General features: G+C 58.2%; 1 protein-coding gene across 2 annotated transcripts in view; it reads left to right on the top strand.

Moving 5' to 3' along the window:
* Positions 1 to 3,341: 3,341 nt before the first annotated feature.
* The window catches only part of FBXO42 (F-box protein 42), a 47,884-nt gene continuing 35,238 nt past the window's right edge, over positions 3,342 to 15,987 (top strand). Inside the window, exons 1-2 of one of the 2 annotated variants that reach the window (XM_068658299.1) lie at positions 3,342 to 3,505; positions 15,176 to 15,442. In XM_068658299.1, coding sequence (XP_068514400.1) covers positions 15,193 to 15,442 — 250 coding nt within the window. In that variant the 5' untranslated portion in view covers positions 3,342 to 3,505; positions 15,176 to 15,192. Of the gene's footprint in view, positions 3,506 to 11,101; positions 11,247 to 15,175; positions 15,443 to 15,987 lie in introns of those variants that run through there. The other variant, XM_068658300.1, reaches the window with a different exon arrangement.

Here is a 15,987-nt window from a genome sequence, read left to right as displayed (position 1 = left end):
GATGGGGATGGGGATTGTTGGGATTAGGATTGGGACGGATAGGATGGGGATTGGGATTGGGATTGGGATCAAAATGGGGATTGGGATCTGGTTTGGGATTGTGAAGGGATGGGGATGGGTTGGGGATTGGGATCAGGATTAGGATGGGGATGGGATGGGGATCAGGATTGGGATTGGGACTGGGATTAGGATGGTGATTGGGATGGGGTTGGGATGGGGATGGGAATTGGGATCTGTCTTGGGATTGTGAAGGGGATCTGTCTTGGGCTTGGGATGAGGGTGGGGATGAGGATGGGTTGGGTATTGGGATCAGGATTGGAATTGTGATGGGATGGGATTGGGATGGGGATGGGGTTGGGATGGGATTGGTATTGGGATAGGGTTGGGATGGGGACTGGGATCGGGATCAGAATTGGTATTGGGATGGGATGGGGATTGGGATGGGGATGGGTTGGGTATTGGGACTGGGATGGGGATGGGGATGGGTTGGGGATTGGGATTGGGATGGGATGGGATGGGACGAGGCCACCCACCACCACACGGCTGTCACTGACTCAGCACATATGTCGCCCCCACAGCCCACGGCTGCGCCCCCCGATCAAACACCAACCCGGTGTTCAGCAGATCTGTCCCACAAAGCCAGGAGGGAAGGAGGGGGCTGTGGGAGGCACAGCATGGGGTGATCCCCCAGCACTCGCCCTACACCCAAAGGACCACAAGGCCACGAGTCCTGCCGGCAGCTCTATGGGGAACCAGCCTGCCCGCAGCAGCCTTAATCATTAAGAGTTCATCTGCACGGACAGAAACTCACCCGAGGGCCTGTGGCATCTTCCAGTCGTACTTATTTATCGCGTTACATCCACGTCCTGGGTGCTTGCTGCTCTTAGACGTGACGGGTGGGGTAACTTCAGCTCAAACCCTTTGGGGTTTCCCCTAAAAAAGTAGAACCGGCTGATTGATCATATTGCTCCTGCAGCTGGGCTGCTCGGCACACCGCCGTACTGCTCTGGGGGATGACACAAAGGTGGCTGGGGACGGGTCTGCTGAGAAACTTTCTACCCCAAATCTGGAACTCTTCCCCAGAACTCCAAGGACACCCCGTTCTCGAGCTGCATTTTGCCAGCAGATGGCGAGCGGCTTCTTAAAAAACTCCAGCTAAAAGCAGAGAAATACTCACACAACCCTTGGGGTGAGCCCTGCCTCCTGCCAGCAGCCCTGCCAGCCCCTCGCCGGCCTTCCCCTGCCCTGGCAAGCCCAAAGGGCAGCAAGGGCGTCCTCCGGGTGGTTTTGTGGGGTGTGTTGTGGTGGGGTTTGTGGGGTGTGGTGGGGTTTGTGGGGTGTTCGGCGCCACAGCAGCGCTCATTGCTGGGTGGGGACAGGATGGGGACAGGCCCAGGGTCCATGCAGGCGACACGGAGGCTGTGTGAGGACGGGAGGAAAGGGTGCAGCCTCGGGCTGTCCCTACCCATCCTCTGGCTTTTTCCAGAAGGAAACAGGAACTGTGCTCTGGAGCAGCTGGTGCCCAGCATTGTTGGCTTAGCACTGGCCTGCAGGCAGCACGTTCGGAGCTCCGGCAGCGTTGCTCTCGAACATGCCCCCCTCCTGCTGGCTTTGCCCTCACAGTAATCCCACCTCGTCAGCCCCCTGCCTGGTTCCAGCCCCCAAAGTGCTCATTATCCCCGACCCAGTGATGAGCAGCACTATCCTAAACAACTGAAGTACCATTTCCAAGAGCCACTGAGGCACTTCAGGCACTGCTGCCTCTCGGTTAAAAGCCTGAGCTAATTTTCTCTTAAAAAACATCACATAGCACTTCAACCCCAAGCGAGGATTGCAGCACTTTGCCACTTGCCACGTTCGGCTCGAGCAGCCGAGGGGTTTGCAGAGCTGCTCCCGAGCCCTGCCTGGGCTCAGCCTCACAAAACCTGGGCTGTGTGGGAGCACCGAGGCCACGGAGCAGCCATCCTTGAGCCACCCCCATGGGAACGGAGAGCAGCCCTGAACCAAGGCCTCGCACAGGCACTAAGGGACTTTTGGCTATGTCATCCCACACCCGTGCTGGCTGGGTTTCTTGTCTGTGCCTACACGTATCCTGCTTGGCAGGGGGCTGGGCTGGGCCATCTTCAGAGGTGCCCCTCCAGTCTCAGCCACCCTGTGGTGCTGTGGGGCTGTGGGGCTGCGGTGCTGTGGGGCTGTAGGGCTGTGGGGCCATGGGACTGTGGGGCTGTGGGGCTGTAGAATTGTGGAGCTGTGGGACTGTGGGGCTGTAGGATGGCGGTGCTGTAGGGCTGTGGAGCTGTGGTGCTGTGGGGCTATAGAGCTGTGGGGCCATGGGACTGTGGGGCTGTAGAGTTGTAGAGCTGTGGGATTGTGGTGCTGTAGGGCTGCGGTTCTGCAGAACTGTGGGGCTGTAAGGCTGTGGGGCTGTGGGGCCGTAGAGCTGTGGGGCAGTGGGACTGTGGAACTGTGGAGCTGTAGGGCTGTGAGGCTGTGGGGTTGTAGGGCTGTGGAGTTGTAGAGCTCTGTAAGGCTGTGGAGTTGTGGTGTTGTGGAGCCGTGGGACTGTGGTGCTATAGGGCCGTGGGGCTGTAGAGCTGTGGGGCCGTGGGACTGTGGTGCTGTAGGGCTGTGGTGTCACGGTGCTGTGGTGTCATGATGCTCTGGCACTGTGGTGCTATAGGGCTGTGGTGCTGTGGAACTGTGGGGCTGTAAGGCTGTGGGGCTGTGGTGTTGTGGGGCCATGGGACTGTGGAACTGTGGAGCTGTAGGGCTGTGAGGCTGTGGGGCTGTAGGGCTGTGGAGTTGTAGCGTGGTGGAGCTGTGGGGCCATGGGGCCGTAATGTTGTGGGGCTGTGGAGTTGTAGAGCTGTGGGACTGTGGTGCTATAGGGCTTTGGTGCTGTAGGGCTGTGGAGCTGTGGAGTTGCAGTGTTGTGGAGCTGTGGGACTGTGGTACTATAGGGCTGTGGGGCTGTAGGGCTGTGGTGCTATAGGGCTGTGGTGCCATGATGCTGTGGCACTATGGTGCCATGGAGCCGTGTCCCCCCGGTGCCTGCAGCCCCTCGCAGCCCCCCCCCAGGCAGCCCCCCGCTCCGAGCACCGCACAGCCCCGTGCCCATACAGCGGGCGGCGGCCGGGCCGCGGCTCCCTGCGGGGCTCAGCAGGGCGGGCAGGAACCCGCCCCACCCCGCGACCTCCCCAAGATGGCGGCGGCCCCTCGCCACACCGATCCCCGCGCCCTTATAACCACAGCGGCGCGGTGACCTTCCCAACATGGCGCCCCCCACGTCCCCCTCCCCGCCTTTTTCCCCTCCCCAATCACATGACGCGATGCTGGGGGGCGGCGCATGCGCACTGCGCGCTCGGCCGCGGCCGGAGCGGCGGCGGCGGCGGCGGCGGCGGCGGCCGCGGCGGGGAGGGAAAATGGCGGCGGCGGCGGCGGGGGGAGCGGGAGCCGTCACCGGGGCGACGCGGCCGGCACGGCCCCGGCTGCCCTGAGGCCGCAGGTGAGGCCCGGCCCCGGCGTCCTGGGGCTACCGGGAGTGGAGCGGGGCCGGGAGGGACGGAGGTGGAGCGGGGGGGGGTTGGGGGGGGGCAGCGCGGGGCCTGCCCGGTGCTGGGGGCGCCCCCAAATCCCCTCAGGCCTGAGGCGCTGCCCCCCCCCCCCCTCCCCCCCTCAGTATCACGGCACCGCCCCGGGCTGGAGCTCGGCTGAGGGGCGGTGAGGGGCTGGGGGTGCTCCCCGTGCCCCCAGCCACCGTCGCGCCCTCCTTTTCCTCACGCCCGTTGCTGCCCCCCCCCTCAGGCCGTGCCCCCCGGGGGGGCCCTGTCAGGCTGCCCCGCTGCAGCTCCCGGCTCCCTGCCCCAATAAATGGCCTCAGAGGGAGCCCGCCCCGCTGTGGCTGTGGTGGTGGCACCTCGCAGGGGGGATCTGGGGCGGTTGTGCTCGCGAAGCACACCCGGAGAGCTGGGGATGGAAGGGAAAGGAGCGGCACCTGCCCTCCTGCACACCCGGTGGCTGCTGTTGGGTTTTTCCCTCTTCCCCATCTTCTTGATGTTTTTGTGCCTCGTAAGGACCTCCTTGCAGCAGGGCCTGAGCACACAGCTGGGTGCCACTGGGCAGTCAGAACGCTTCTCTGGCACAGAGAAAAGGAGCTGGGCAGGGCCGGCCATCCCTGAGCTGGGGAGACTTCATAAAGGTGTCCATCAAGTGTGAGGATGGAAACCACATTAATTATTGAAACTCTCCTCGGTCAGAGTCTAACAGGGCAGGTCCCCACCTGGCCACGCTCTCCTTGTCCTGGCACAGGGCTGAGAGCGAGACCTGGGCACGGGCAGGATGGGCACCGAGGTCTGCCGAGGCTGGGCGGCGGTGCAGGAGGAGCTGCAGGTGCTGCTGTGGGGTCGGTGCTGTGCCTTTGTCACCGCTTTGGTGTCTGTGTGCACACTTCTAGCAGGAGCAGAATCGCAGCCGATGGTGGCTTCACCCGGCGAAGGTGTCTGCGCCTGTTTTCCTTCCGGTGCTACCTGGTGGTTTGTCCGCCGCCCGGCTCCACCCAAGCAGCATTTTTTCCATGGTGGCAGGTGGAATTGTCTGCAAAGCCCTCGGGTGCGAAAGGCGCAGCGCAGCAGCTCGGTGCTTGTGCTGCTTCGCAGAGCTGCGCTGGTTTATTCTGCCCGACTCGTAGTGGCAGCACGAGTCGCTTGCAAACGGAGTGTGTCCAGCCTGCAGGCACTGGGATGGAGCTTTCTCTCTGGCTGCTGGAGAGGCCCAAGGATGAGCCTCAGCTGCGTGCCTGTGGTTAGCTGCTGGTGCTGAAGGTGGGTTGTCTTTTCCCGGGGATTTTAAGGAGCAGTGGGGATGCGCTTGACCATTTCCTTGGTCCCAGAACACGCAGCCAGTGTCACTGCCGTGCTCAGTGCCAGGAGCGGCACCGAGGCTGCTCCAGGAGCAGGAGGGCACGATTTGGGCAGAGATGGGGATGCTGTGTACCCAGGCCTTCCCAGAAGGCGATTGATTTTTAAATGTATGTTCTCGGGGCTTCGGAGAGCCGCGGGCTGTAGCTGCAGCCTGCTCTGCTCCTGCCAACTGAAGCCATTTCCACAGGATGTGACTGAGCGCGGCTCGAACAGGGTTCCCACTTTCTGTGTAAACAGAGCTGCGCGTCTGAGGGAAGTTATTTTCCCTGTGCATTTAGGCTTTATTGTACAGCACTGCTCCAGGCTTTGCCCTCACCGATTTTTAAGACTGAGCGTGGGTCAGCCGAAAGTCCTTGGTGTGGGGAAAGCCATGGGGGCACGCAGGGGGTGTTGGGGCCAGGAGCCAGTGCTGGGCACTGTGCCTTGGTCCAAATCCCAAGGAAAGGCTTTGGTGGCTCTGATAATGGGCTGATAAGCGGGTGTTGCTCCAAAGAGCCCCTGTTGGGGTGGTTTCGGACACACAGATGCCCTGCACACTGGTGGCATCCCTGTGAGATCCACCGAGGTACCCGCGGCTCGGCCGTTAGCAGCTTCCCGAGGTAGAGCAGGAATCCAAATCACAATCCCTTTTGAACCTGCTTATGTCGTAGCTTAAAGAAGAGCAGGGTGACACATCTGTGTCGAAAACTGCGGCTGGAAACTTTGGTATTGTGCAAGATGCAGAAAAGGCGGCTCTTGCCTCCGGGAGCTTGCTATTTTGGGAGCTGCACATGTGCTCCGGGAGCCTGGGTTAGTTCACACCGGACTGCGTTCACTTCCCATTTCTGTGGCGGTTTTTAAAATATTTCTCTGCTAGCTAAACACCTACAAAACATCTGTGAATGACAGTGAAAATGTTCATCTTGCCCCTACTTAATGCAACGGTGATTTGTGCCTCTGATGAGCTGAGTCTCTTCGTGTGTTTCAGACCCATTTCGAAGTGCCTGTCTTATTTAGGTCTGGGCCAGGTTCATGATAGTTTGGGATGTCGAGGGTTTGAGGTAGGTTGGTTGAGCTGCTGGATTTGTTTGGGGCTTGTTGCTTCGGTACTGCTCTCCCTCCACCCCGACCTCACCCCAGCTCAGGGCTGCGAGGAGCGTGCGAGGGCTCCCAGCGTGCGGTCGCTCACAGCGAGCTCCGGGGCTGGGCGCTGGACACACGTGGAAGGAACAACTCTGCAAAAAGCCTGCAGAGAAGCTGTGTCCTCCTTCCCCTGCTGTTGTACTGGTCTCATCCCAGTGGTGCTGTGGCATCACCGTGAGTCTTTGATGCCTGCAGACCGCGGGGCACCAAATCCCTGTGCCGGCACACGGCGGTGCCTGCCGAGCCCCCCCAAAGCACAGAGCCAAGCAGCGGCGGCTCCGTCTGTGCCATTGTTGTCACGGCCATTCTGTGGCCGAGCAGAAGGAGCTAAAATTATTTCGTTCCGTTCCTCGTGTGTCCGTCGGGCAGCCACCTTTAATCTGTCCCGCTGAATGCGCTCCCTTCCTGCGTTTGTGTTCGGGCTGCCTGTTTGTTCCCCGCCGCAGCTGCTGGGAGCAGCCCTCACCCCTCTGCCCGCCGGGTGTGCTGCGGGCTGGGTGCAACATCCCCAAATCCAGGGTCGCTGCTGCCGTGACACGGGTTAGATTTCTTTCTTTCCTCATTTTTTGTAGTGTTTAATCCCCTCAGCAAGCGTTTGCCAAGAGGTTTGTCTCACGGGACGGGCAGGTAACCCCTGCTGGGTGCTGCAGCTCTACCTGGCAGCAGGTTCGCTTCGTGGTGCGCTGCCCGTTTGGTTTCTCAAAATAAATTCCTACCAGAAAGGACAGTGGGTTCTCAAAGAAGCGTGGAAACAGCAGCAAATGCTCCCTGACCTTGCTGGCTGGGTCTTCTGGAGGTCTGTGGGGAAACCAGCCCTCGGGGAGCCCACTGCTGGCATCGTGGGGCTGCACCTTCCTGCAGGTGGCTCGGTTGCTCGCCGCGTGCATTCAGCATTGCTGCCAGGCTGTTTGCTGCCCCAGGCTGGGCTTGGACGTGCCCCAGGGCCCTGCCCCCAGCTCTTGGTGCTTTATGGCCCTGCTGGAAGCTGCAGTGGTGAGGGGATGTGGGGCGGGCCCTCCTGCCCCATGGCAGCCCGGGCTGATGGGGCCGCAGTCGCCACCCCACTGTCTGCTCCCTGTGCTTGCGTTTGTCCTTCCCTCGCCATCAGATTTTCCTCCCGCAGCACTTGAGGGATCTTTCTGGCTTTAAACACCTCCACTGTGTGCTGTGAGCCCGCCTGCTCCCTACAAGGGGCAGTTTTATGGGGGAGGCTCAGCCCCTGCCCGCCACAGACGGATCGCGGTGACGGTGAGCGACAGAGGCACTGCCCGGTGCCAGCTCGCAGGCTCAGGACGGTTCCACAGGCCATGGAGCTGCCCTGCCTTCGGTCCCCTTTTGCCATCACCTCTCAGCAGGGTTCTGGCCGTGCCCTTTGCTGCCACCAGCACCTCGTGCTCAGGGCCCCGTTGGCCTTTCTCTGCCTGCGATGCTGCGCTGGGGGCACGGAGTTCGGTGTTGGCAGAGCGCAGTGTGCTGGCTGCCCCCCTGGTTAGCATCCTAACCCAGCGGTGATGAACACAGCCACGTTCTGGGTTTGTGCACAAGAGCCCTCCTTACAAGCCTCAAGACAAGCCCTTGAGCTGTGTGCTGGCTTCTCTAACATCTCGCTGTTCCCGTCACCCACTTTTATCAGTGCACCTTTGTGTCCCCAGCTGGCTGTCACAAACAAGAGCAGCTCTTGGTGCCTGCAGCACGGCTCCTTCAGCACAGGTCAGGGCTGGCAACCCCAGCGGGTTTTCGGTCTTGTTTCTCTGTGTCAAGTCCTTTTCTCCAGCTCTGAGAGGAACCAGGTGCTCCCTGTGGTGTCGCGGTCTCTGTTTCACAGGCAGCGCACAGCCAGCTCTGGGTAAGGATGGAGCGGGGAGCTTGCTGGGTGCCTGACCTGGTGGTCGGCAGCTTTCACTACGGGCTTTGCGTGAGGAACCGAATGAGATTGTTTGCAGCGGGTGAAGGAAGGTGCTGAGGTTCAGCAGGCAGGCACCACGGGAGCATCTCCTGAAGGCATCTGTGCCTGGTACCCTGCATGCTGACAAAGCCACGGCATCAGCGAGCTCCTGTGCAGCCAGCAGCGTGTCTGAGAGCTGTGGGCATCGATGGAAATCAAACCTTGGCCACTGAGCCTGCACTAACACATGGCTTTTTCTAGCACATTGTTTTTTGGCCTGAGAGGCAGTACCACCAAGCTTGTCCCCAGCTCGGATGAGCCATGTCAGGGCTGCTCAGTGCTTCGTTTCTCAGCCAGGTGTGGTTTTATTTTAGAAAAAGAACAAAATCCCGACCGCAGGGAGCAAGCAGCTGATGGAGGCTGTCAGGAGATTGGGAATGGAGTCACCTGGCACCGTTGGGTGGCTGCGCTCAGCTCGTAGCTGCGTGAGCAGTCCCTTCTCCCGGGTGCTTTGTATGTGGCATGGTGTTACCTGAGCAGGATTTCTCAGTGCCTGGGAGTGTAAATCCAGAAGCAGTGCTCCCAGGTTGTGTTTTCAGACTGACTTCTCATACGTTCAAAGCTTGACTGGTTTTTAGGTGCCTTTTCCTGATGACTCGGCTGTCAATTTGCCTGAAATCTGCGCAGGCGCTGTCTGATTCCCGTGGTTTTGGTAGGGCTGCGAGATGCCAGTGGAAGGGAAGGAGTGCTGTGTCATTTGTACGGGCTGTCCCCCAAATGATTAATTTAAGGACAGGGCAGAAGCTCGCAGGCACTACTTGTAAACCATCTTATGGCAGGAGGAGATGGCCGTTCCCAGTAGCTGCTGGTCGGTGTCATCGAGCAGGCGGCTTCGCTGATGGATCCCTGCGAGCAGCTTTGGGTCGGTGCTGGAAGTCGTGTCCGGGCTGGGGGCATTGATCGGGGCAGCTGTGGTTTTGTCCTCGGGCAGTGTGTGCTCCAGCACGCCTCCCTCTAAAATCTGCTGGGTTGTCAAGTCTCAGAGCCTTTTATTTGCTCGCTTTGGGATCGCTTTTCTTTTCTGGCTTGTGTACGGATTTACCTTCATTTTGAATTTCATTGTGTGTTTGTTTATTGTGCTAGAAAAATTTCAGGTGAGGATAAATTTCACGAAGGGCTCGCAGGGATCCAGCAGAGGGAGTGCGTGGGCACAAAACGCCGCCGCTTCCTGAGCCCCCGGCATGTGGGGTGGTGTGGGGCGGGTGCATGGGTGCAGGAGCAGACGCAGCCCGCCCGGCTGATGACTGCAGCAGTTTCCCAAACTGGCCAGCTGTGGGGTCAGCTTCCTCGGGTGGCCCTGTCTGTGTGCAGAGCTCCTGCTGGTGCCCAGGGATGTGGGGGAGCAGATGGAAACCACGTCTGTAGGTGGCTGGGTCACCTCTGTCACCTCAGGGTTGACGTGGTTGGGTTTGGGGGCTGTCGGCCAGCAGCCCACGGGTGAGCTTGAGCAGTACCTGGCAGGTGCTTCTTACACCAGCTCTGTCCCCTTGTGGAGGTCTCAGCGGGTTTTGCACACCCGGAGCTGTTTTCAGGGCACTAACACCCCCAGGAGAAAGCCTTCAGATCCCCTTTGTCATGGATGCGCCTGGTTTTTAGGACGCGGTGCTCAGCATCACTTACTTAGCGGCTTTCTCTCGGTGCTCGCACTGCCCAGTCTGGTTCGTGGTTTGTTAATATTTTATGAAGCTCTTAGGCCAGTTCTGATGCTTCTGGCTTCCTCCTGTTTGTTCCTTCAGCAAATCCCAAGGACCATTTTCCTACATACCCTCGCAGGGTGGTGCTGCTAAACCCTGCAGCTTCCTTTTGTTCTCAGGAGCCGTGGGCTAAGCGGGAAGCGTGCGACACACGGGCTGCCCGGGCTAAAACCCAGAGCAAACCCCATCTTTTTGTCATTGTCAGTGCTTCAGTTCTGTAGGAAAACCTGGCCTAGCGGGCGAGGCGTGCAGCAGGAGGTTGGGAACCTGCGGGTAGAATTTAGGAACCCTTTATTTTCAGGGTTGGAGCTTAGTCCCATATGGAGGAAAAGACAATTTCCTGTTGAAAAGCAGCTCGGGGGAAAGGCTGTGCTTCAAAGAACCTGTAATTGCCCGCTCTGGGGGGTGGCAGGAAGGCTGGGTGCAGGTGTCCCCGCAGCCTCGCTCCTTCATCCTTCCACTGCAGCCATTTCAGGGCCGGTGCCCGCACAGCAGCACAGGCAGGATATTGCTCATCGTTTTGTTTCCCAGAGGCTTTTTTTTTTGACTAAAATTTGTTTGGTTTTTGTTTATTATTTTTCCCTTGCTGAACGTGTCTGGCGAATGCTTTTCAAGTGTGCTGGCTCTGACTGCTGCGAGTGTCCAAGGGCCTGAAGCGCCGCGCTATTAACGTGCGTTTAGCTGGGTTTCCCAGGAAACGTGCTTCTGCTCACCGTATCCCTGCCCCAAATCACAAGCAAGTAACTGTGCTGATACCGTTTATCAGCTGAAGCAGTGCTGGAAAAGTTTCCGCTCCTTCTTAGTCTTCCTTGCTTGCGTGCACACCCTTCGCGTCGCTCCCTATGCTGCTGCCCTGGGAGCGCCGCGTGCTTGGTCTGACTGCCTTGGGGCTGGTGACCAAGGGCAGCAAAAGGCAAGCTGGTGGGAAAGCTGCCACGGCTTCTCCAGAACCCTCGGAGCCTTTTTTGACCTGGATAAGCGAAGAAGCCCAGGTGGTTTTGCTGCCCTGCCGTGCCGCGGGGCTGCTGCCAGGCAGGAGAAGCAGTTGCAAAGTATGAGGAAGAGTCTGGAGCAGGTTGGAGGCAGTTGCTGTCTCCCACCCCTAAATTAACTCTGTAACTCCGGGTTGCCAAGAGCAATTAAACGTTCCGCAGTCCCCTTCTCCTTCCAGCCGGAGCAGCCACCAGCAGGGCTGGGTCCTTTAACACACCTTCATTTTTTTCCCAGGTGAGAGCACAGCTTCCACGGTTCTGTTTGGACAGCGAGCTTTTTGTGGCATGTGAAAATGAGCATTCCCGTATGAGTAATGTGCTGTGACTCACTACTATTGCACGGCTGCTTGTTTTCATTCAAGAACTTTCCCTTAGAGGATTTCTTTCCTAAAATCTGTTGACTTCATAAGACAGAAAAAAAAAAAAAAAGAAAGTCAAAAACTCTGCGGGTTCGGGCGCTTCTTCGACAGCTGAGCCAGTTCTGCAGGGAAGAGGAGGTAGCTCGGGATGGGAACCACCGATGCCACCCACGCCTGTGAGCTGGGGTCCTTGGGACCCGGAAAGGTGCCTGCAGGTAGGGAAACCTTCCTGTGCCGAGGGGGTTTGCGCGAGCAGGGTCCTCACACCACAACCAGCCTCCGAGAGGTGCTTACGCCTGGCAGGTTTTTGGTCTGCATTTAATGCTCCTCATCTGTTTGTTCCACTGCAGTGGCTAATTACTTCAGCAGAATAAATAGCAGGTTCTTAAATATATTCAGGAGGGGAGGGAAGGGATATTGAAGGGCTCAGAGAGGAGGAAAAGAGTTATAAAATGTTTTGCCAACTGGCAGAGCAGCAGCTTTTAGGATCAGCCAGGCAGACGCGATCGGCGCTGGCAGAGCTCTGTTCCCATTGTCCTTCAGCGTTCCTGTAGGTGGTATTTTAGGCTGTCGCGATTCTCCGTTGGTGAGGCTTTAGGCTCACTGTCACACACTAAAACATTGGGATCTAGAGGCTCTTTCCCTGGCCTGGGGGCTGTGAGGTACGAAACAGATGATGCTTTCGGGGTGCTTGTGTTAGCCCTCGCAGTGATCGGTCCGAGCAGGGCGGGACTGCAGGATCTGTCCTGGCAAGTCAATCGCAGTGCACACGCTTCTTGATGAGCCCCAGCTGTGTAAATCCCTTCCCTGCAGCTCTCCAAATGCTGGTGTTGCTCGGGTAGGAATTGTAGCTGGATACCAGCTGCAGCTCAGCGCAAACATCGCGCTCGGTCCAAACACCAAGTGCAGGACGGGAGGCGAGCCGTGAGGGGAGCACAGAGAGCTCCGTGCTGCTCTTCTGCTAGCTGCTAGAAACGCTGCCCTGGGATTTCCTCCTGCTGACTGATGGCTGTAGGAGCTGGCTCCTGCCTGCCTGGGGTGTTACAACCCTTTTTGTTTGGGATGCTGGGCAGGGCTGGAGCACAGGGCTTCTGCCCTCGGTCTGCAAAGCAGACCTCGCCCTCCGGGGGTCGTTATTCCCAGCCCCCTGGTCCCCTGCCACGTGAGCAAGATTCAGGGCCGTGGCACATCAAGCTTGAAGGGTTTTGGAGCCAGCTGCTTTTTGGGAGCCGAGCTTATTGATGATCTTTTCCTTGAGAAAAATAACACGGTGTGGGTGTGAAAGCGTGGAGGGCAGTTATGTGTTGTGCAGGCACTTGAGGAACGAGGATCTAGCAGAGCAGATGCGTTTGTGTATTCGTAATATTATAAAGTGGTCTGGTAGAGCGAGCTGTAATTAAGTCCTGGATGGTCTGTGGTCATTTTTATTTCTTTTGGGGGAACGCAGAGGAATTTCCTCGCTCTCCTGAGCACAGGCTGCCATACAGCTGCCCTGCCAGCTCCCTGTTCAGCCCGCTTCCTGCGATTTTCCAACAAGAGCTTCAGGACTGCATGTGTGTGTTTAACGAGCGTTACAAGTAAGATGTCTGGGAGAGATGTGCACAGCAGGAAGCTGTCTTGGGAAGCAAACTTAGGGACTGATTTTAATCTGCGCGGTATCATGCACCCTGCCTGCGGGAGCGGGGTGCTGCTTTCTGTTGGCTCAGCCCCATACGACCATTGGCATCGATGCTGGCACGTTCGTTATCCCAGGAGGGATAAAAGCCATCTCTGCAGGAGGCTTCTGGAAGAGGGTGCGCTGTGATTAACCGGTGTGCTGTAGCCTGCTCCCGAGGATCGAAATTGGGATGTAATAATTGTGCTCTTTCTAGCTGGGAAAAGTCCTCGTTAGGAGGGCGTTCGTTCTTGTGCTGCTCAGCTGTCGTCCTCCAGCAGGTTCTGGATGTTATGTGAGCGGTAAATAAAAGCTGTTGGGAAGCACACAGACCTGACCTTTGCTTCCCAGCCCTAACAGCAGGTTTGTGCCAACCTGTCGAGCCCAGGCTTATGCTCAGCGCTGTCACCTCCAGGTGTCCCGTTGCACCGGCCCCGGGTGCGCTTCACTCGGCTTTCCTAGCACGCCACACACTTCTGGGGTGTGAAACACCTCCGTGCCACTTCTCCCGATGTGTTGCTCCATTCCCCCAAGCCATGAGGCCGGCGCTGACCCCATTTCCCCCGAGCTCCCCGGCTTGGGCACAACCCGAGCGGCCGGGGCTGCGGGCTGGGGAGCCTCCGGCTTCCTGCAGCACTGCCCGAGGTGGAAGGAGGCACATATGCTTCCTGCCTGGAGATGCTTTTGCTTGGAAAAGACCCAACCCGCTGCTTTTTAATTAATTTTTTAGTGTGATTTTTTTTTTTAGTTTTCAGTTTCTTAATCTTTGGGAATTTGTGCATTATCTGCTGTGTAACGCAGCCTGCTGACGCAGCAGCACTTATGTCAGCGCGTTTTGGTTTCAGGCTTTCTTTGTCATAACATTGACTCCAGGAAGGATTTCTGACACCGGAGAATTTGCAGAGCATCTGTTAGCGTGATAACTGGAAGTTTAATTTTGACTTGGTTTCTGCTGAAGATTGACAGCCCCCAGGATTTTCTGAAGCTGCTTCGTCAGGGAAGCTGACAGGAGCGGCGGTGACGCTGCCTCGCGGGATTTCTCTGCCTGAGAATCAGTTGTCACGGCCAGCTTTGTGCGCGGTGCCTCCGGGATGCTGCCACACGGCTCTGCTGCCGGAGCTGTGCCCTGGGTTTACCTGGGGAGGGGACAGGTTGGGGGGGACAGTTTGCATCACTGGAAGTCCTCTACAGCAGCTGAGGTGTCAGGAGGCAGCCAGGTAACTCAACCTCCTCCCGGCTGTACCTGCCGTGGCACTAAGAGCTGGGTAAAGGCGAGGTGGCACGGCTCACAGCCAGCCTACTGCTCATTGTCTGAGCTGAATTTGGGCAATTTTGCCTCGTTTCCCCTCGTGAGGAGCAGATCTGCTCTCTGGGTTCGCTGCAGGTGGAATGTGTCCCATAGCCTGGGGGCAACGGGCTGCAATGGGATGGGGATTTGGGACCTTTTGGTCCTGCACTGGTGGGTGCTGGCAGACAGGGGCTGGGCTCTGCTTTGCACTGGTCACCACGGGTTTGCTGCCAGCCCATGAACCATGCCGATAGCCAGGCTGGACGTGGCTGCTCGTTAAGGTGGATTTACTTCGGGATGGATTTCTGTCATCGTTGCTGGATGCCTCGCGTGCTCCGGGTGGCTGGAGCAATGATAGCCCAGCCTGTCACCGGCAGTAAATCCTTTTTTTTTTTTCCTCACCTACCCCGAGCAGCCACTTGTAAGTCCTATAAAGTAAACAGGCAAACGAGGGGTGCTAAAGGAGAGCGGGACGGGGCTGTTCCCCCTCTTCCCGCAGCAGTGTGTGCTCCCTGGGAGCCCAGCACCACACGGAGCAGACTCGCTGCCCAAACTGGTTCCTCAGGGGAGGAGTGGCTGCGAGCTGTCCCTCGTTCCTGTCCCGCCTGGCTCCCCAGGGATCCCGGTCCTGCCCCCAGCCCCGTGCCAGGGCCTGGCACCTCCTCACCCCGCAGCTCGGCACTGCCAAACCGCGGGCAGCTGCGGGGACACCACCAGGGCCTGCAGCACGGTGGTGGCAGGGGGAGGCCATGGGGAGCGGGGCTGTCACAGGCTCTCATTCCTGCGGTGGGTTTTCTTTCTTCCTTTTTGCTCTCCCCGGTGCTGTCCGCAGGCAGCGGCGGGGCTGAGAGATGAAGAAGTGGCCTGGGAAAACGCTCCGCGGCCAGAGAGCGGCGTGACGTGTTTGCTTTCCCAGCAGAGGCGAGCCTTGCCCCGCCGATGGTGGTGGTGGTGGTTAGCGTTTGTTTGGGGGAGGAAAGGTGCCGAACCTTCTGTCTGCACGCACCGGCAGCTTGGTCTCGAGCTCATTCCTAAACTGCACAGAGCCCGCTTCAAAGCCCTGCAAAAACCACGGCCCTGACCCGGAGCTCGCTGGTGCAGGGCTCCGTGCAGACCTCTCGTGTATCGTGCACGGCTTGCAGCTGTGTTCCTGGTGCTGGTGGGTTTCGCTCGCTGACCTCGGTGTTGTCTCTCTCCCCAAGCTGTGAAGTGGAATGCCATGGCCAGCTCCTCAGACAGTGAAGATGACAGTTTCATGGCCGTGGATCCCGAAGAAGCTGTGGTCGAAGGGACGATGGAGCAAGATGACGAGCCCCACGCTGAGCTGGAGGTGGAGGAGACCAGGCATAACAGATCAATGTTGGAGCTCCCCGAAGAGGTTTTGGAATATATCCTGTCCTTCCTCTCACCGTACCAGGAGCACAAAACTGCTGCCCTTGTCTGCAAACAGTGGTATCGACTAATCAAAGGTACAGATGGCTGTAGTGAGAATGTGTTTTTTTTAATTGTGGGGATGTGGCTTCATGTTCCAGCTGCTCTTTGCTTTGCTTTAGCCTTGCCTTTAGTTTCTCCCTTCTAACTCAGAAATCTGACTTCTGCAAAATGCCTGAAAAGCAGCTGAAGCCTCGCCTTGCTGCTGTGCTGCCGGTAACTCCAGTGCTGCAGAATGGAGCCCCTCAGCTGAGGCAGCTTCCTGCTGTCGGGCTGGGTGTTCTCTTCTGAAATAGGAAAGAGCAAAACCCCAAAACCCCCACGACCGGGCTGCTCGCTTAGTACTGCTTCTGAATGCTGCCCGTACGCTGCTAACGAGCGGCGCTCCTGACCTTGCGTTCAGGCTTCCTCTCCAACACACACAGCAGTGCCCCGCTCCCGGCATCCCATGTCTAATGTGGCTGTAATTGTGCTTTGTTTGCATCTTGCTCAATAATGACATTCCCAAAGCCTGTGCTTTTGGTTGGGAACAAAACCGTGCCCGGTTCTTACAGCTCTGCCAAAGATAAGTGGCAAAGCGTAA

The sequence above is a fragment of the Anas acuta genome, chromosome 22, assembly GCF_963932015.1.
Source record: "Anas acuta chromosome 22, bAnaAcu1.1, whole genome shotgun sequence".
Taxonomy (NCBI): Eukaryota; Metazoa; Chordata; class Aves; order Anseriformes; family Anatidae; genus Anas; species Anas acuta.
Note: the sequence above shows the minus strand (reverse complement) of the source record. Positions and strands in the feature narration are given on the sequence as shown.